General features: G+C 36.1%; 1 protein-coding gene across 13 annotated transcripts in view; it reads left to right on the forward strand.

Moving 5' to 3' along the window:
• PPP3CB (protein phosphatase 3 catalytic subunit beta) overlaps positions 1 to 21976 on the forward strand; it is a 70151-nt gene that overhangs the window by 6971 nt on the left and 41204 nt on the right. For 12 of the 13 annotated variants that reach the window (XR_003991661.1, XR_003991660.1, XR_003991662.1 and 9 more), the window contains 8 exons: positions 5590 to 5790; positions 7942 to 8066; positions 11166 to 11277; positions 12163 to 12308; positions 19507 to 19646; positions 19743 to 19820; positions 19920 to 20014; positions 21535 to 21660. Coding sequence is in view for 8 of the 13 variants with exons in the window: in XM_030488171.2 (XP_030344031.1) it covers positions 5590 to 5790; positions 7942 to 8066; positions 11166 to 11277; positions 12163 to 12308; positions 19507 to 19646; positions 19743 to 19820; positions 19920 to 20014; positions 21535 to 21660 (1023 nt within the window). In the remaining 5 variants the exon portion in view is untranslated. Of the gene's footprint in view, positions 1 to 5589; positions 5791 to 7364; positions 7496 to 7941; positions 8067 to 11165; positions 11278 to 12162; positions 12309 to 19506; positions 19647 to 19742; positions 19821 to 19919; positions 20015 to 21534; positions 21661 to 21976 lie in introns of those variants that run through there. The other variant, XM_030488179.1, reaches the window with a different exon arrangement.

Below are 21976 nucleotides of genomic sequence, written 5' to 3' on the forward strand. Positions count from 1 at the left end.
AAGTAAACTTGAGTAAAGGGATAGATTTGTGGCATTTATGAAAAATACCATAATTCGCAAGAAACTGACTTGCTGAATTTGTGCTTTCTTGCTTGGGATGAATAGGGTAACTCGTATCTTTTGACAACTGATTGTAGCTGTCTGAGTCAAGTAGACACTGCTGTGTATTTGTGCTTAACTAATATTTTCAAGGTTCCTGGTCCATAGACCATCTGGGATGTCTTTATGCTATTTCTTTTCAAATCTGTTCTTCCAAATGCAGAAGGATAATTGGATATATTCTGTCCTCATAGCAGTCATGGGTGCTACATCTCTTTCTTCTGTATAGATGTTGGCAGAAGCATGAAAACTCCAGGGACAGACTGAAATGACAATGCATAGACAACAATGCATTTATAAAACCAAAGCCCACAAAACCTGACCAAATGACAGAAAAACCACAGACAACTGTGCTGTCGTTGTAATAAACCTGCTGACAAAACGAAGGGTACTGGCCTATCTTTTCACAGAACAACATGGTTGCATTGATACATGATATCACTTAGTGGAGACAAACATTATATACTGTTTCACATATACTTACCACCAAAGCTACAAATTCATTACAATGTCTGTGTTTAGTAACCTTGCTAATGTGAGCTGAGACTATCGGTGAAATCAAAACCACTCTTGAAACAGAAAATGAAATCTGGGACATTGAACATGATTTTACAGCCAAACTGAATTCATTAAACTTATCATGCACCTCTGATTATAGAGGAAAAATGGCTTATTTTCTTTCACTGTCAGAGAAGAAAAATTATAGAAGTTTTAAGGTTTTAAGAGCATAAAATACTTTGCTTGTGGAAGTACAGTACCTTCTGCAGTTGATCCCTGATACTTACCATTAGTCTAGAGGCTTTGATCTCATCTTTTTTCATGAGCCTATTCCAACAGAGTGTCTCTGATACAAGCCAGATTTAACCAAGATTATTAAAATAGGCATATATATCAGTATGGTTTAAATTTACAGTATCTACATGTAAGATTTCATTAGCAGCTACTGTTGTACTCAGTTACTAGGCAATATGAGATCTGCTTTGGGTCTGGAAGTAGCGTGTTTGTGTTAATTGTCATACTGCACCTCTCAGCAGGGATTATTGTATTGGGTTAAAGTGCCATGCTAATGTAGTTTTCTACTTTTGAACCTCTTTACAGTGTATTGTGAATTTATCTATTCAGATTGGTGCTAACTTTTGGATCTCTGTAGCATGCTTTATTCTAAGGTACAAATATACCCAGAGGCTTCTAGAAAGTCAGTGTAGAACTAGGTTTAGAGGTTTTGCGGTCGATATCTCTGTTTTAAGTACTAGTGCAGTATAAAGGTAAGATGCGATTTTTTCCTCTTTGTAAATGGGTATACAAATAGTAATAAAAAACAATCCCAAAAGCTAATCACTGTTTGGCTTTTTGTTTGTTTGTTTTTTCCCAGCATTACTGTTTAAAATTTTGAACATGCAATCATGATGTGCTATCTTTGTTACTACTATATCTTTACTAATAGGATATAGTATGTTATTTTGTGCAGCGATACTTTTTTAGAGATTCATCTCTAAATGCTTTTCTATTGCTTAGCTTTGCTGGGAATGGAAGAAGGGAATCCTTTAATGACCAACACCCTGTTATTTCCTTAGGGTAATTCCTCTTAATTACCATTCCGTTACAGTCCCAAGAGCTCAGGTTATGCACAAAGACTTTGAAACATGGATTATATTTCTGTCTTGGAACACATCATGCTGCAATTCTTTTTCCTTAGGCTGTAACATTCTGTTGCTGCTTCATCAAAGGTTTAATTAAACCCATTAGTTTGCAGAAATTGTGTACATGCTTCAGAAATGGTCATCCTTAACCTATTAAAAGATGTTATTTGTAATATTTTTCAAAGGTATGAGCTCTGATATAGTGTTAACTATTGTTGAGACAAAAATTAAAGTATAAAATGGAAAGAAATAGTTTTTATAGGAAGTATTACTGTTTTATTCAGCTGGGTGATGCAGATAAAATCTTTAGCCATGTTTTATTCTGTCTTCTCTGAAGACTATTCTAAAAAAAAAAAAAATTCTTCTTGATCAATAGGAAAATACATGGATTTTGTGAAAACGATTTTGTTAAACTCTGAGGAACTAGTTTTAAGACTTTTTTCATGAGGCAAATATAACTTTATGGATGCTTAACTACTTCTGATACTACATTTGTTGGTTTTGGACATTATGGATAACCACTGGATATACAGAGTTTTTAATTTGAATCTTTATAAGAATAGTAATTAAAATAATTTGAGACAATTCTTTCCAGACACTGGACAGAAACATCTGTTTGTATAGCCTCCAAGAAAATATAATCTCAAAGCTGTAGTTTGTTAAAATAGGCAGAATTGAGTGCAAATCTGATCTGAAATACAATACATGGACATAAGAACTTTACTAAGAGTAGAAAACTTCATCTGCCATGTGCTTAGAACCCCTGAAATATTTCTCAACTGTCATGAGGAAGAGGTCAAAACCATATTTCTGAGTTCTGCAGCCATTGGTAGTCATAAGAAGTCAGGAATGATTTGCACATTAGAGTCTGAAGAACAGCTGTTCATTTTACCTCAACAGACCATTCTCTACCACAGCCTGCATCTACCCAAAAAAACTCCAGAAAGAAAAAGGGGTAATCTTTCACTTAAGTACAACATTATCTAGGATTAGTACTAGAGCTAATGAAGTGCAGTTCCTACAAAACTGTGTCTTGGAGAGGATTGACATTGGTTCTGGGAAAGTATGATTTCTTATGCTTTTGCAAAAGTCAGAGCAGGAGAAATCTACTTCTTGAGTTGTCTGGTCTCTCATAAAGGGATGAAATCAACTCTGCTGCTGAAGGCAGTTTTGGGCCCACAAATAATGTGTTAAAGTGGGAGAAGAAATGGCCTAAAACAAATTTATGCACAGATTAATATAAACTTCCAAATAATGCAAAAATAACGTGAAGAGAATATGAAGATCAGAAAGTCAACTTCAAAAAAACAGTGAATGCTGGAATTGATACTTGCATGGTCATGATTAAGTGCTTCTAAAAATTAGCTAAATTTATCATGTTGAAACAATGGATTTCTTTTTTCAGAGACAGATTTATGTTTTTAAACAATTGTTGTGCATGGAACAGACATGGTTGTCTTTTGATTTCTTAAATATGTTAAGTTTATTAACATTTGGACTACATGGAATTTTAACATTTCCAAATGAAACTTGAATCATTGCTAGAAGAGTCTGGAAGAACAGGCATGTCGTTTCTTTCCTGTTAATAAAATACTTTATGTCCAAAAATAAAGTGAGAAATTTGTTCTAAACTGCAAAGACACATTTTTCAGCTTCTTCCTTCTTAGAAGCTTTTATAAGAGGACGACATACAATTCTCCAGTTTATATTCTAGTATAATATAGTTTGAGTGAATATATGTGTGTGATTTAGGCATCAGATGTTTTATTGATAGATTTTTATTATTGCTTAAAACAGAAGGGTAACAATTTGTTGCTAGTAATCTAGAAGTCAATTTAAAGGAAGTCAGTGATTGTTTTAGTATTTGAGGATTGATTTTTGGAATATAAAGCTTAACTTCAGAGACTGAAAAAGTTAAATATGAATAAGCTGGCTACAAGTACATTCATACTGCTAGTTCTTATCTTTGAATAGATGTGTTTCTCTAATTTTTGATTTTGAATGTATTTGAAATAATTTTTAAATGGAGAGTCATTGAATTATTTTGCTCCTTTTCTCTTTTATTTAATTCTTTCAATAGCAGTATGCTTTGGTAGGGAGGTGTCAGATTAGTTTCATTTCCTGTAATCTTGCATGAGTGCAATGATATTCTGATGCACTGCTTAGTGGCAATTTTGATGTATCCTCTTCTCCCACATCCCACATTCATATTTCATTTGCAACTAAATTAACACTGTTTGAATTTGTATAAGCTGCTGGCCATCAAGTGTGCTGTCTGGGCAGTTGCTGAGCCTGGTTTTGTCCCCAACCTCAGACCTGCTCCACTTCTTTGAGATATGGATCACACTTGGCTGCTTTTGACCCGCGAGCCGGGATCCAAGTAGTTCTGATACTTCCATTAATTTCTAAAGTTGTGTGTAGGATATGGACAGCCTCTACTAAAATTTAATCTTTTTAGAGACAGTGCAACAGGAAAATAAGGAAAACAAGGTCTAATAAGGAATTTCAACCTACAGTGGCAATGTTGTAGTCTCCCAAAATTACACTTTTTTTTTTCCTGACAGCATGAACTTGTTATGCTGCTTAGTCAGTGGTTTGACAGAACTTCAAACTGGCAGAGTTCATCCTGCCCCTTTCTGCCATTCCGGGGCCATCAGCATGAGTGCTGCTCTCCCTTTATCTCCTCCATTAATGCTGTCATATACCTCTGTTAGAGTCCCCCTTAGTTTTCGTGGGTTTAGGCTGAAGTTAGTCTAGTTATTCCTGCAGAAATAAAATCTAACTTTCTGATTTCCATTGTTGTCTCTTGAATCCTTTCTAATTATTCTCTCTTTTTTTGACAAACTGGAGTTGCATACTAGATTTATCAGTGGCATAATTACTTCTTTTGTTTTTCATTTACTAATAATTCTTAATATTCAGTTTTCTGGGTTTCATTGATTTGTCAGCATCAAGTATTTTCCTAGAACCATAGAAAAGACCTTGCTTCTGAGTAGTAATAGTAATTTTATAATCTGTGATTTTTATATGTAAAGTTAGGATTGATTTCCTTCATTAATTAGCATGTATTTATATTTAATATGTCATATTTTGCTGAGCCATTCAGTAGCGTGGACAACTTCTGTAGCTCTTCATAGCCTACCCTATTCTTCATTGTCTGGAATACTTATTGTCACCTAAATGCTGCATCACTCCCATTAGTTACCTTCTTTTCAGTAATTTATGAATTTATTATATAGCACAGATTCTACTGAGACTCCTCTGGTGACTTTCTTCCTTTCCAGGTGCCGGCTATTACCTCCTTCTCTAGCTAGTCCTTTAAACATTATTGTATCCTTTACTTGCTAGCTTTGGATTTGTTTAGGTGGGTTTTTTTTTGTTGGTTGGTTGGGGTTTTTTGGTGTTTGGGGGGTGTGTGTGTGTGTGTGACACTTTGATGATGGAAATAAGCCATTTTAAAATGCCTTTTGCAAGTCTGAATGGATACGAAATGGATCTCCTGCATCATCAATACTTCTTGAGTCCTTCAGAGAATGGCAGTATATTGGAGGAGAGATGTGTCCCTTTGCAAAGGCAGTTTTGACTCTTCCAGATGTTTCACATATTAATATGTCTTCTAACTCTTGTTTTATAGTTTACAAATTCGCACATTCTAGATGCCAATTTTTAAAATATACATACACAGATGGCACTGTTCCATCTGGCTTTTAATGATGTCATCAAGTTGGTTGATTGAAAGACAAGTTTGCTGCTTTGGATAGCAGCTATTCCATGATAGATCCAATCCTAGATGGAGTATATTTTTAAAATGGCATTGTTGCAACTAGTGTTTCTTCTTTTTAAATTTTAGCTGTCCCTTTTCCACCGACGCATCGCTTGACATCTGAAGAAGTGTTTGACACAGATGGAAGACCAAGGGTTGACATTTTGAAGAACCACTTGATAAAAGAGGGTCGAGTAGATGAAGAAATTGCACTTAGAATCATCAATGAGGGTGCTGCAATATTACGGAGGGAAAAAACTATGATAGAAGTTGAAGCACCAATTACAGGTAATATTTCTATATAATTTCACTCATAAATAAATTTGTAAAAAGCCAGATTTTTTCAGTAGTAGAGTTCATCTTAAAAATTGCTAAAATAAAATTTCTGTATAGTCTTATTAAATTATCCCTCCCAACTGCATTTGCTTAACAATACTCAAATGGTCTGAAAAAATAGGCTGCACATTATTTTGCAAAATGAAGTCATTAAACCTATTGGAAAAAAAAAGTATGATTGCTATTAAAATGACAAAACAGAAAATAGTTAAATGCTGGTGAATTACGGATTGCTAATTCCTTCAATGTTGTAAGTGGAAATAAAGATATCTACCTGGAACAGAAAAATTAACTCAGAATAATTCTAAAATCTAAATATGTGAAGAGAAGCTAATTGCTGTAGTTTGAATCAAATACTGTGAACTGGAATTCTGAGTGAAAATACACCTTTGTAGTTCCTCTGTAGATGAGACTGATTGCATGTGAAACCATGCTCTTGTGAGGGTAGTAGTACTGGAAAGCACTGAAAGATTGTTTTAGCATTTTTAATGTGCTAGGACCAGATCCACTGTGATACAAGACTGACTAGTAGGGTGGGGGTTTTGAGTATTTTCATGGTTTGACTAGTCAAATTTCGCTTGACTTGGTGAAAGATGGAACAGGTGTCCTTTAGTACTTTTATTTATAAACAATCCAGACCGGTAGAAGATCATTCATGTTGCGTATCTGTTATTTATGGTAATGAAAGTAGATTTGATTTTTGCATTCAAGTCAGATTTTCTTTAGTTTGAATGTGTTTTCTTCTAAATGGACCTCTGTAAAATTAATGTCTGAAAAGCTTCTTTTAGGGCATCAGCTCGCTTTCATTTGTTAATATTAGGTAAATGAAAATACTTCAACAGTACATCATTATTGCTGTAATCTTTATTTTTTTTAATGAGTGATTGACATGGTGGAAACCAGTAAGTGATTGTCTGAACTCAGAGTCTTTTGAAGCTCCAGGTAAAACTACACAGCCGTATGTTTATCCAGGTAGTTACCCAGAGCACTGGTATATTAGCAGCTGAAAAAGAAGGAAAGTTCTTGCAATGTTTGAGTAGAAATCTTAACTAAAGTGACATTAAAAGAGGACACATTCTATTTAGTTTAATATTTTGTAGGTCATGATGACAAATGGTCTGCTCCAAGGGAATGGCAATCTTTAAAGTGTGGTGTGCCATATCCAATACTTTCCAAAATTAGAACAACTATTTTTCCACAAAAAAATTTACTGATAAACTCTGAGACGTCAGAAGATGTTGATGACAACAATCATCAGTTGTTCAGCGACATTTTGCTTCAACAGAAGGCATAGTCTCTCTATTTCCTGTGAAGTGTTATCAGCAATCCCTCATGCAGAAGCAAGAAGGCAGCTCCTGACTTTTGTTGAGCTGGGAACTCCTGTGGGAATGAGGAGTTAGGAGCAGTTCTGTTCCATACATTTTTTTAATTTTTATTTATTTATTTTTTGAATTGTGAGATGACCTGGCTTTGCTGTATGCTCTTCAAAGTCTTCCCATCTGCTATCTTTGGCACTTCTGCCTTAGGTTGCTGACCACTGGTCTTGTCCTGTCTCATATTCTAAAAACACAAGAAAAATCCACTGTTGAAATAGTGAACATGGTTATTTGAAGGAGAAAAGTAACTGAGCAAAGAGAAGATATGATGATATTAAAAGGTATGTTAGTCTGACATAGAAACAAAAGCATACTCCCTGCTTTTTTCAGTCCCACACGGACACAGCAAATTGTTGCAGAGCAGCAGGCATTTTCAAATATGTATACCAAGGAGAATTTGTGAAGGATACCTAAGGGGCTGGGGAGGACAATAAAGAGCTGCTGACAACTTTCAAGACTTCAATGCTCAGTGCATTAAATGTGTTTGAAAAGTATTCCACAGTTTGCTAGGCTCAGATGGGGCTGTCATCAGCATTGTCACAGGTAGTGAGGACAGCATCTTAATGAAAAGCAAAGGGGGAAGCTTCAAAAATTTCTGTTATTCCTGCTTTATACCTGCCTTTCCTCTTAATTAGAAGTACTTTGTGGCTCTTAACTATAACTTAGTAACTTTTCCATTAGATTTTTTTTTTTTTTTAATTAATTTGAACAAAATTTTTGCTTGCAGTGTGTGGTGATATTCATGGCCAGTTCTTTGATCTAATGAAGCTGTTTGAAGTGGGAGGATCACCTGCTAACACAAGATACCTCTTCCTCGGTGACTATGTAGACAGAGGTTATTTTAGTATAGAGGTAACTGAATATATTAATCTGTTTTGTCCTAAATTTTTCTATAAGCACACTTTTATGAAGGTTTTCAAATGAAATTTTAGGTCTGCTTTGACATGTGAATGTGTTCTTCATTGCTGTGCTTTCTCCTATGAGAGAGGCCTGCTCACAGGAGGATATTGACCAGCCGTTTGGACTGTCCTGTTGAAATCACCAGACTTACTCATTTTTCCTCCTCTTTCTTTAGTTAGTTATTGAAAAATTGAATTCTGTAGCTTTATTATACATAATCCTGCTTCTCTGGAAATATCCAGGAAGTTGTGTTTCTAGGTTTTTGGTAAACAGGTGAGTCATGACTGCAAAGTCTTTTAATTTATTATAGCTGTTTATCTGTGTAAAGTAGATTAATTTTCCCTATGTAATCAATTTTTTTTTAATAATCATTAATATTTTTCTTTACTAAAATTCTGAGGGCGATTACAGATATTCCCTAAGGATGACCTGTGTTTCTGCCATTAATTTTTCAGGTATTTTGAATTAAAATGATTTTTTATTTTTCAGCATGTTTATTAAGTATGTTAAATTCCAGAGATATTCATGTACTCATATCAATTAGTTTCGGAGTTATGATTTTTAAGTTAACTATTCTTCTGGAGCCAGCTTGGGAGGTGCCTCAGCTTGGGATCTCTTCATAGATACCAAATCTAATAGAGTGGCATGCTGTTTGAAATAGTATTTGACAAGTCATGGAGTATAATACTTCATTTCTGTATTATAATTATGCTGTTCTAATAACATGTGTGGGTATATACTGTGAAGGGCATGCACAGTGCCTTTTGTGGTTGTTAGGGATGGTAGGAGATGCAGCAGGAATGAATTTATAAGGAAAAATTTCAACAGACATTCCCTGTTTACTAATTTGATCTTCTTGTCTTGATGATGATCATTACAAATAATGTAATTGTCTTTGAAAAGGCCATTTACGTAGCAACACTGTATGTTAATATATCAAAACATGGTATGAAAGCTTTTCAACCATTACACTTACAAAAACCTTCTGTACAATGGATGTTCTTGAATTTCTTAGTAAGAACAGGCCCAGGGGTTTTTTTGTCATATAATTTTAATTCAATTTTTAATATAATATTTGGCATGCTAGATGTACTTGTGGAATATGTAAAGATATGTTAAATATACTCTTGAAAACCACTCCACGGTTCTTAAAAGACTTGTCTGTCTTCATTGAGATAATCTGCTCTCTTCTGCTGTGAGTGGCTCTTGGAACATCAGTGAAGTACATGGTAGATTATCTGAATGAAGTTGAATTGCTGCAAGTGCATGAAGGCAGGGCTACGCTTCTGGTCCTATTGAGAAAGCAAAAAATAGTGTATGAAAATCAGCCATTTTTTTCTCTGTTTTAACTTAAAAAACAATTCCTACTTATGTTTTTGCCTTAATTAACATTTAGGAAGTTTAAGTTGACCTCCAGGAGTTTTTATATGTGGTTACTTTAAAATCTTTCTTAGAGATTAGAAGTATAATATACTTTTGGTAAAATATTTGATGTTTCACAGCACAGTAAAGGTGAAATTTTCTAAAAATGTTCTCACAGTGAAATTTGATTTTTCACTATTAAATTCTTTATCAGTCTGTCCTGAAAAATCTTTAATTGCATTGATATTTTAGTAATAACCGATGTCCAATTAAGAAATGTCATTGCTTCTAATAGGAAAGATAATTACATGCTGCTGTAATTGTATATAACAAACTGCTGGGGTCAAGATGGAGTCCTTCACATAAATGTGTGCAAATTCTTTTCTGTGCTGGAAGTAGTAGGACATAGAGAACTCTGACATTAGTCTGCTTGTATTTGATAATAAAAAAATAAATATGCCAATACAGGAAAGAAAAAAAAAAAAAAAAAATTCTCTTGATGTTTAATAGGTAACATGCTTGAGAGTGTGTAAATCTACAATTTAATCAAATGTAGTATCCATTCACTAAAAGGAAGGGACTATTTTGCTATTTTTCTATTACATGTTTTCAAGGTTGACAACTTTTGTAAATTTTTCATCCAAACTGACTTAACTAAAACAGTTCACAGTTGTAGAATTTGCCAAATTAATCATGTATTCACTTGATGATAAGCACTTGTTTTGTAAGAAACTGATTATGCTTTCTGCTGGGAAACAGTTTTAAAGAGCCTCAGGACTTTGAAGTATATCAGAATATTTTAGAGTTACAGAAGTGTTGGAAAGCAAATGGTATCATTAGAAAAATAACTATTTTGCATTTTTTTACTAAGAAGATAAGAAAAATTCAGTAATTAGTTTAGTTAAACTTCACAGTAGAAGTCTTTGATGTATTTCTCCATGTTTGCTGGTTTTTTTAAGTGTTCCTTTGTTTTCTTTCTTCCTTCATGTATTTGCTATTCTGTACGAAATAACTGTGAAGAATGATAGCTTCAGGGTACTCATTTTGGTTAAGAACAATAATAGCAACTTGCAGGTGACTTCAATGTAGTTCAAAACTTCTGGGATTTTAAGATCTTTGTGCTCAGTTAAAAATACAAGAATCAGATTTGAAATTTAAGAAATACATTTGGGGTATTGAACATTGAATAAATACCTAGCTTTCCCAGTTTTTTGGGGAAAAAAGGGTTTACTCTGTCCATTCTTAGCTTAAAAACAGTCTTCAAATTATCTGAATGACTTAAATGTAAATAGTTTTGAGGTTGGTTTTTTTTTCTTCTTCAATCTTTGCTTTTCTTCTTATGCTAGTGTTTAGAATCATATTATAAAATCTGATTTTAAGCACAAACATATACATTATTTGTCTAGATGAAAGTGTTCTTTAGTATAATTCCGCTGAGTTTATTTTAACTGTTGAGTGGTAAATTACATATTTTTACAGCATTCTGTGGGGCTCTTCTTAAGAAAATAAGCAATTTGCGTAACTCATGTCCAGAACTGGTCTCGGGGAAGCAGAGCTGTATTTTAAAATGGTGCATTAAGCTGTACTTGCTTTTGAAGCACTTAACATTATTGTTCAATGTTTCTCGTAATAATTTTTGAAGTTCTTATAAACCAGTATATTTTACTGGATATCTTTGTTTTTCAACAGTGTGTGCTGTACTTATGGGTCCTGAAAATTCTCTATCCAAGCACATTATTTCTTTTGAGAGGCAACCATGAATGCAGACACCTAACAGAGTACTTTACCTTTAAGCAAGAATGTAAGTACTAAGTATGTAAAATTAGCTTCCAACCTGATGATCTACAGTCTCATTTTGCTTGAGAGATGTTTGTCTTCTAGTTTATTTAGTTAAGGTCTTGCAAACATTTGGAGGACCTATTGACTTTGGTAGAATTGCTTGCAGTTAAGTGTGGTGTTGGGAGTGCAAATTATGTAGAAGACTGTTGTCTCTAAAGATACATTGTAGACTAAACTTTGATCTAGCAATCCCAATCAATTTTAAAATCTTGGAGAGAGGAAGGTTATTTTGCTGTCTTGGCTATAACTGGAAGTGCAAAGTATCACGCTGAGCAGCATTGTCAAGCTGGCAAAAAAACCGCTACTGCGGAGTAATTTTTGCATTTGGGGAATTGATTTGAACTATACTAGTAAGATAACTCTTCGGTGCTCCTCCACTTGGAGACTTGTGTAAGTATCGATCCAGTGATAAATGGATTATTTGCCCTGGTAAAACTCTCTTTGATGGAGGTAAAAGTGATGTAATCTATAAGCAGTTCTTAGCTTTCACTGTAAATGAGAAATCACACACTTCTCGGTAGTATTTTACATGAAGTGTGCTGTATAATTGTATAATACAAAATAATTCTGCGATTTTTTTAAAAAACAAAAACTGTTTCTCCACGCTTGAGATAACAGAAGAAGAAATGAAGAAAAAAGTTTATAGTTCTGGAATACAATGTCTTAGAAATGTGCTTGCTGTTGCAGTGTTTGGAAATGCTCATTTAAACCCCAAATATTCATTGCTTTGGGTTGTTGGTTTTTTTTAAGCATTCACTTTGAGATTTCTTCATGTAATTATGATTCACTAGGTTACTTGTTCCATCTAATGTGGATTTCTTAATGTTTTATATTTTCTTTCCTGTAGGTAAAATAAAGTACTCGGAAAGAGTCTACGATGCTTGTATGGAAGCTTTTGATTGTCTCCCTCTTGCTGCTCTCTTAAATCAACAGTTTCTTTGTGTTCATGGTGGACTCTCACCAGAAATTAATACACTAGATGACATTAGGAGAGTGAGTATTCTGTCTATATGAAAATAAGTGGAAATACAGATATTTATATGATACTACACAAAGTCATCTTCGTGAAATTGTCAGTGTATTGTTTTCTGTTCGTGTCTCTTTTGGAAGTGTAAAACAGGAACTGAAATGTAGTCTAAGCAGTATCACATTTAAAAACTCTTGGATTACTTAGTTTATTTTCCATTAGTACATCTCCTTGGGACAGCTGGGACTGTTACATTAAAAAAAACCCTCAAAAACTCCACATAGTTTCCTGAGGCAGGTAGTACATGTACAGAGCTTCATATCCAATTGAAGTAATGCTTTGTATTACTTTATAGGTAAAGTAGTGTTCTCATGGCTTTCACAACAAAACTCATAGAAGTTAATTGTAGTCTTAAAATGATTTGTTATATCAAACATATTTCAGTTATTCTTACATTTCTTTGAAAACTTTTTTTTAACTGTCTTGATCATGTAGATTTTGGTTTTGAAGGAGTGTGAAACTGCAGTATTTAATAGAAATTCAGATTGCTGTTTAAAATGGCAAATTTGGTAGGCATTTGAGTAACAGCTGTGGAGTACTTCTCACTGTGGTAGATGCGCTGAGTATATCGGTAAGAATGAAAACGAGTTTTAAAAATTATACAATGGAGACATTAAATAGTCATGTGCAATTTGAAGGGAAGAAGATTGTGATGACATGAGGTATCTAACAACTTGGTTTCAATTTGCATGGACTGCTGATGTCAGGTGAAGACTTATCAGATGGGAATTTTCAAATTGCTTTCCTTTTTGCTTATTCCTTTTGACTTATTTTAGTTCACTTAGCTGACATCTTGACTGCTGTGTTTGGAAATCAAAACCATTGCTGTTATGATTAGTAACATCTAAAGAGGAACTGATTTCAGCTTAAAATATAAATAGGTGGTTCTAAGAAACTTTGGTATTATTGGTAAGGATGCAAGAAAAAAGTTGTTTATCCACATCCACAGTGCGGCAGGAGGGCCAAGAGACCTCCATGGATGGACAAGGAGCTGCTGAGGAAACTTAGAGGGAAAAAAGAAGCTTATAGAAGGTGGAAGCGAGGACAAGCGGCCTGGGAAGAATATAGGAGCATTGCCCGGGAAGCTAGGGACCAGGTTAGGAAAGCAAAGGCCCAGCTAGAATTAAATCTGGCAAGGGATGTGAAAGATAACAGGAAAGGATTCTATAGGTACGTAGCAAATAAAAGACAGACTAGGGACAACGTGAGCCCTCTCCGGAAGCTATCGAGAGAACTGGCTACCATGGATTTGGAGAAGGCTGAGGTTCTTAATGACTCCTTTGCCTCAGTCTTCACTAACAAATTCTCTGACCACACCACCGAAGTCTTGGAAGGCAGATGCAGAGACTGTGAGAATGAAGACCTTAGGCCCACTGTAGGAGAGGATCAGGTTCGAGGCCATCTTAAGAACCTGAACGTGCACAAGTCCATGGGACCTGATGAAATCCATCCACGGGTCCTGAAGGAGCTGGCGAATGAAGTTGCTAAGCCACTGTTCATCGTATTTGAAAAATCATGGCAGTCAGGTGAAGTTCCTGATGACTGGAAGAAGGGTAATATAACCCCCATTTTCAAGAAGGGGAAGGTGGAAGACCCGGGGAACTACAGACCAGTCAGCCTCACCTCTGTGCCTGGCAAAATCTTGGAGCAGTTTCTCCTGGAAAGCATGCTAAGGCACATGAAAAACAACGAGGTGATTGGTGACAGCCAACATGGCTTCACTAAGGGGAAATCCTGCCTGACCAATTTGGTGGCCTTCTATGATGGAGCCACGGAACTGATGGACAGCGGCAGAGCAGTTGACGTCATCTACCTGGACTTGTGCAAAGCGTTCGACACTGTCCCGCATGACATCCTTGTCTCTAAATTGGAGAGACATCAATTTGATAAATGAACCACTCAGTGGATAAAAACTGGCTCGATGGCCACACGCAAAGAGTTGTGGTAAATGGCTCGATGTCCAGTTGGAAACCTGTAACGAGTGGTGTCCCTCAGGGATCGGTGTTGGGACCGGTCCTGTTCAACATCTTTGTCGGCGACATGGACAGTGGGATTGATGTGCCCTCAGCAAGTTTGCTGACGACACCAAGCTGTGTGGTTTGGTTGATACGCTGGAGGGAAGGGATGCCATCCAGAGGGACCTTGACACGCTTGGGAGGTGGGCCAATGCCAACCTTATGAAGTTTAACCAAGCCAAGTGTAAGGTCCTACACCTGGGTCGGGGCAATCCCAGGCGCTGCTACAGGTTGGGCGGAGAAGAGATTCAGAGCAGCCCTGCGGAGAAGGACTTGGGGGTGTTGGTTGACGAGAAGCTTAACATGAGCCGGCAGTGTGCGCTTGCAGCCCAGAAGGCCAACCGTATCCTGGGCTGCATCAAAAGAAGCGTGACCAGCAGGTCAAAGGAGGTGATCCTGCCCCTCTACTCTGCTCTTGTGAGAACTCATTTGGAGTACTGCCTACAGTTCTGGTGTCCTCAACATAAAAAGGACATGGAGCTGTTGGAGCGAGTCCAGAGGAGGGCCACGAGGATGATCAGAGGGCTGGAGCACCTCCCGTATGAAGACAGGCTGAGAGAGTTGGGGCTGTTCAGCCTGGAGAAGAGAAGGCTGCGTGGAGACCTCATAGCAGCCTTCCAGTATCTGAAGGGGGCCTATAGGCATGCTGAGGAGGGACTCTTCCTTAGGGACTGTAGTGGTAGGAGAAGGGGTAATGGCTTCAAACTTAAACAGGGGAAGTTTAGATTAGATACAAGGAACAAGTTCTTTACAGTGAGGGTGGTGAAGCACTGGAATGGGTTGCCCAGGGAGGTTGTGGATTCTCCATCCCTGGCGGTGTTCAAGGCCAGGTTGGACAGAGCCTTGGGCCACATGGTTTAGTGCAAGGTGTCCCTGCCCATGGCAGGGGGGTTGGAACTAGATGATCTTAAGGTCCTTTCCAACCCTTGTTATTCTATGATTCTATATGGAAAGAGGTATGCGGGAGCCTGTTTAAAAAAATAGATCTAAATTTCAGAAGGAAAAGTGTGTTCCTAACTTGGTTTTATACTGTATAAATATTGATGACCTTTTTTGTCTTTTATCTTCATTTATTGTATTTCTCATTCTCTTAGCATTTTCTCCTTTACTTTTTGCTCCATTTTAGTTTTTTTACCTCTCCGTCTCCTCAGAGTACTATGCTGCTGTGCAGTTGAATCTCATTTCTGATGATTTTTTAATTTTTAATTTTTTATTTCTACTGAAAGGACCATTTCAGAGGCTGGAATGTCAGCTTATTTCACTTACAGATATTACACGGCCAAGCAGAATGATGTGAGAGGAGAAAATAGTAGAAACAGAGGAAGTAGATTTACAAGCTCAGTGGTGTAAGTAGGAAAATGTACTGAGGCACATTGCATTTTTTGGGCAAATACTAGCATATACAGAAAGCTATATGCATTGTGCAGAGAAAGAGAAGTAAGAAAGCAAAGCGAGTAAACGGTGCCATTCTGACAAGGCCTTAACACTTCTCACATTACAGAGGAAAAGAAACATGGTCAAAGCTTTTTGGAAAATAGTGTAAGAGAAATATAGTCTGGAAAAACACTTTGGATAGCCACTGTCATAATAGGATTGTGATTCATATGTTTTTTTTAGTCTCAGTCTTGCAGCTAATCAGGTTTCAAAGTGTCAAGTAAATTTAATTAAAAGGTCATTCTGTCATCCTGGCCTGCACTTTCATATATGCTTCTATAATGCTTCTATAATGCTCAAGTCTGTATTAAGACGAAATATAAGCTTGTGTGTGTGTGTATATATATATGAAAATCTGCATTGTATATTACTTCTGATGAAAACCACATTTATAAATGTAAGGCAGTGTTATTAGAACTGTTCTTTGGGCCTTTTTTGTTTTCTAAAGAATCATCTGGTGACTTGGAAAAGGCACTGTTCACGAGTTGGCAGCAGCTTCAATAGCTGCAGTAGAGCTTGGCATGCATTGATATTGTAGATGTATGTAAATTAAATGGGTGATGTGAAATGCTCTTTTTGTATCTAGGAAAAAATCATATACTTGTGGTACAAGTGTGGTGTGTGAAATGACTTTTGTAAACAGTCGAGACAATTGTATAATTTTACAAGCCTTCTGGTTTATTAGCAGAAGTTCTTATTAAGGAGGGGTCTTCTCTGCAAACGTGTAGGCATAATCATCTGGCAGAAGAAGGGAATTCACAGCTCTATAAATAGTATAGGAATCACCTAAAGAAAAAAAAAAGTTCTGTGCAGATGCAGTTTCTTGTGGATGAAGCCTAACATCAGTATTATTGACATCCATGAAGGTGATTAAACTACACAAATGATTATTTTTGCTGGCATAAACTTATTTCCTGTAGAGGACAGCTATCATAGTAGCTATGACAGTAAAGCCTAACTAGAAAGATTGCTGCAAGTGCTTCTTATTTCTGGGAAAATGGAAGTTTGTGAAACTTGGATTAATCTGATTTTTATTCTCTGAACTTCGTTTACACAGATGTTCTGATTGTCTTGGTAAAGAGCGTCTCTTTCAGACACATGTCCACCAACTTAGAGATGCTGTGTACTGCCAAGATTTCAGCTGAAACAGAATTCCAGGAATTATGATTTTAAGCCTTGTGGTTTGCAAGGGGGGAAGTGTCCAGATAAGTTTATGAGGATTCTTAATTTAAAGAAGAGAGACAGAGAATTTACTTCCTCATTTACAACAGATGGTCATTCTTTTGTTTAGTTCTTGGTGATACTAAGGCTTGATCAGCAAAGTGCCTTGAAATGTATCGGAGTGCTACTGTGAATCCGTCTTTATAATACCTTGCTTTCTTTCTGTGGTCTGCTGAAATTTCCTTTTCTTCAGTAGTATGTAAGATGACTGCCACTCTTCACTGGCCTTCACGTTGTTTTTAGGCTTTACTATGTGATGATTCCCAGGAAAATGACTACAGATTAATTAAAACTGCTGTCTGTATCTTCAAGAATGTGAAACTTCTGCGAAGGTCTTTTGCCTCAAAAAGTAAAATAGTTTTAATTTGCCGTACCTTAATCTACCTCCAAGGTTTTGCTACACCTGAATTTGAACATCTATGTGGAGGTATGATGCACTTTAGTTTAGTAGCCCTGATTGCTTAATACCTAGAAATTAATTTAGATTCTATGATCTTACGGTACATATTAAAAACTATAGTACCTATTTCTGGTTTAACACCAGGTGTAGTGATTCTTGTTCTTGAATAAAATTGTCTTTCTCAGTTACCTTAATCATATTTAGAAATATGTTAAGCTAATTTGTATTGAGATTCTGTTTTGCCGTAGTCGCAACAGATTCAGAAATAGCTGAATGTAGAGAAACCCTTAAGTTGGTTATTCTGATTTGATATATGCAATCTGGGTTGAGTAGCTTGCAGTGACATTTCCTTAAATATTGAGATGTCTTGAGAACCATCCAGTTGGTAAATTGTCTAGTGAAGGAGACACTGATTTGGTGTGTTTGTAAGTGTATTTGTTTTTTACAAACTGACCTCCTTACTTCAAGAAATGTCTACATCATTGTTCTAATGCTACGAGAAAGTGGTTTGGGAGAGAGGGTTGCTTATAGCAACGAAAACTTTATAACGTCTCTATCCATTTAGCCAAAGTCATAAGGAAAATCCTTGAAGAAAACCTGAAGAAAATCTTAGAAATGCTTTCTAGACTTTCAGCCTTCTGTATTGCAGGAAACATCCATCGCGAAACAGCTGAATCTTCTTTGTGTGAATGCTTCTGTTAGCTTCTGGACCCAAATTAATTGCTGGACGTTTAGAAACTTGATGGTTTAATCTACAGAAATTCAGGTACTTGCAGAAGTTGATGGACTGACTTCTTCAATTTCTGGAAGAAATATTCCATACAGGGTTTATCATCCAGTGTGGGAAATGTTAAACCACTGGATTTTTAATAATGAATAAATTCCAACAACAACTTCAGTTAATACCTGCCTTGCCATTATCTGGCAGGAATTTGTAAAGATCTGGACCTCTCCACTTATGTTACAGGTGGCAACCTCGGGAGCTCTGATTTTCCAGGGCATGAGAGAGCTTGGCACTACTGCTGGTTCCATATTTGAATGGATTCCTATGGACCGTTAGACTCAAATTCACCAGGTGCCCACCAAACCTCCCTTCGAACCTGTCATGAAGAGTTAAGTGTTCTCTAGTACCATCAAAGTCATCTTCTTTGGTGTGGGAGGTAAAGTGAGATAAATGCACTGTCCATCAAAGAACCGTTCCTACATTTCTTGGATAAAATCATCTTGTGAACAAACTCCAGCTACATAAAGATCAAGTAACCTTATATTGAATCTGGGATATCTAATTTTATTTCTGGGACATCAGAGATTCATTGTCTGTTACTTATTAAGCAGGGTATTTTCCTTTTACATTAACAAATGTGCTGTCCTCCTTACCTCTGCCCATTTTCACCGTGGTTACTAGGAAAGTTGCAGGCTGCTAAAACAGGTGTTTCTAAGTGGAAATCTGTAAAGAAGTAACTAGAGAAAGAAAACAAAGACATCTCCCAAACTGTGTAATGGCCCATTACACCAGGGCCGTAGCTGAGAAATAAAGCCTGTATGAAAGAAGTCTAAGATGGCTAAGCTAGTCAACTCTTCATTACGTTGTTAAATGATCCATTTTGGACACAGGTGTTTCAGGTTTTGTTTTAATTATCATTACGATAATTTTTTTAATTTATTTAGTCTCTTCTAGTCAGTGCTAATTATTCATGCTTTTCTTTTATAATTCCTGTTTCCTGTACTGTTTCTCTTTGCTAATTCCTGGCAGTGTCTCCAGATTGGTAGGTGTGGCATGTGCATGAAACAGAACCATTTTGTTCCTTGTCTGTAACTTGACCTTGTATTACACATATCCATCAGTCTGGAATTTATCTCCCTTCTTTTTACAACTAATAAATCTTATTGCTCTTAACAGGTTTGGTTCTTTGGGCATGTCTCTGCCTTATTTCATGAGGAGGAGAGGAAAAAATATAGAGAAACCACTTCTCTTTGATACTGTGACTTATTGTAAAAATGCATAGTATTGATGGATATGTAATTGAACAAATGTGTAAAACTTACTGATTTAATATTCAAAGAATCTTTGTGCTGTTACCTTTTCTTAAACAGTTAGATAGATTCAAAGAGCCTCCAGCATTTGGACCAATGTGTGACTTATTGTGGTCAGATCCTTCAGAAGATTTTGGAAATGAAAATTCACAAGAGCATTTCAGTCACAATACAGTCAGAGGATGCTCATACTTTTATAGGTGAGAGTATGCTATGACCTATTTGATGTCTTGATGCTGACTCTTGCTGCATATTTTAGATAATTTCTGTTACTCATAGCTGTTTTCATTTCACAGCTATCCAGCAGTTTGTGAATTTTTGCAAAATAATAATTTATTGTCAATCATTAGAGCACATGAAGCACAAGATGCAGGGTAAGTACTTTGTGTCTTTCAAGAAATTACTCACAGTGTAAAATAAAAAAAATATTGCTTATTGCTGTAAGATGTGAAATAATCTGTCTGGTTTTGCAGTTATAGAATGTACAGGAAAAGTCAAACTACAGGGTTCCCATCATTAATAACAATTTTTTCAGCACCTAATTACCTGGATGTCTACAATAATAAAGGTAAGATCTTGTTATTAATAACTGTATGTAATAATAAAATAAAAATGTCTTACTAGATTAAGTCATCTAATATTAACAATTTTTTGCCAGGAGGGCAAAAAGGGAGGAAACATTGATCAGAAGCCTATGCATAAGGTAGTTTGTGTTGTGTATCACAGCATTTGAGAGTCTAATTGTGATGGTACAGGGCCATAATGGGAAATCGAGAAAGAGCAAATGGTGATCTAAGTACTGATCACCATTGGAAATGTTATTAGGGAGGTGTAAACAGGAAGGAATTAATTTTTGTCTGTCCTCTGCTTATGACAAAGTTGCAGAGGAGAAGCATGCTTAATAGTGTGGAGATTTACAAGTCAGAATTACAGAGAAGAGCTTAGCTGTGAATTAATATTATTCATAGACGAGAGCAAAGTTCAACAACAGAAATAATTAAAAATAAAGTCTGCTGAAATTCAAGTATGACATTAAAGTCTGGCATTTAAAGTATGTGATGAGTGAATGATCTCCAAATGTTAAAATAGTGTTCTTTTGAAACCAAGACCACTTTTCTATGAAATACGTTGCATTTTTTCTGTCCCACCTCCAAAGAACCAACTACCAACCCATACCACTTATGTAGGGTGATTAGCTCTATAGAGGAAAAGATAAGCTGTTGTTACTTGCACTGAAGGAGTAAAGGAGAAATAAAACTAGCTGCAACTGGCTTTTTTCATCTTTTCACCATCTCTGTGGATATTGCATTTTGAGAATCCTTTTTCACATCAGTTATTTCCAGTGTAATGCAAGTGTAAGTATGGAAAAATGCAATCAATGCTTATTTAGATTTAGAATGCTTCTGTTTTTCTGGTTTGGTTCTCTCTGCTTCCCCTTCTTCCTGATCTTCTAGATTTCTATGGTTTTACTTGAGGCAAGAGGTAATGGCCTAAAGCTGTGCCATGGGAGGTTTAGATTGGATATTAGGAAAAATTTCTTCACTGAGAGGGTGATCAGATATTGGAACAGGCTGCCCAGGGAAGTGGTGGAATCACCATCTCTGGAAGTGTTCAAGAAACCTGTAGATGAGGCCCGCAGTGACATGGTTTAGTGGTGGACTTGGCAGTCCTGGGGTAGTGGTTTGACTTGATGATCTTAAAAGTCTTTTCCAACCTATTTGATTCTGTGATTCTATGGTTCCATATGAAGAATAAAACCTGAGTCTAGATATACTGCTGTTCTGAGTTAGGATTTTGGTGCTGAAATGATAACCATTTAAGGATATTTTAAAGTCTTTGTTCATTATAGACCTATAATAGGATAGTACAGAACTCTAACAGTGCCTTAAACTGCAACATGTGCAATAAAAATTCGAAGTTCTCCATTAGAAATCTATCCTGTAAATACTGTGAAAGAAAGAGAGTGGAGCATCTCTGGGATTGTTTTGTCTGTAGTGTAAAATAGAGCTAAAACAAACTTGTGTCTTTACATTTGTGGTACTCAAAAGTTTTAAGCATTCTTTTCAAAATGTCTGTATTTTCTTTTAGCTGCTGTATTAAAATATGAAAACAATGTGATGAATATTCGTCAGTTCAATTGTTCTCCTCATCCTTACTGGCTACCAAATTTTATGGATGTTTTTACATGGTCTTTGCCATTTGTTGGAGAAAAAGGTAGGCAAAAGCTACACATCAGTGGATATCTTTCCTATTTCTCCCAGATTGATGTTGGGAAGAGTTTATTTATTTATTTATTCTTTAGATATATTTACCGATGAGAGACTAATTGCATGGGCTTTATGAAAAATAGTATCAGTATTTATCAGGTAGATGATTTGTTGAAGTTGTTAAACTGATTTGGAGGGGGGTTGGTGTGTGAAAATGCCGTTTCTGAGAAAGGATAGGCTGGAGGTTTTGGTTATTTTCTTCACCCGTTTCAGTCAAGATAGTTTAAGCTGCATCTAATAAAGCAGAGGCGTTAACAGAAATA

This window comes from Strigops habroptila, chromosome 5, assembly GCF_004027225.2.
Source record: "Strigops habroptila isolate Jane chromosome 5, bStrHab1.2.pri, whole genome shotgun sequence".
In the NCBI taxonomy this organism is placed as follows: Eukaryota; Metazoa; Chordata; class Aves; order Psittaciformes; family Psittacidae; genus Strigops; species Strigops habroptila.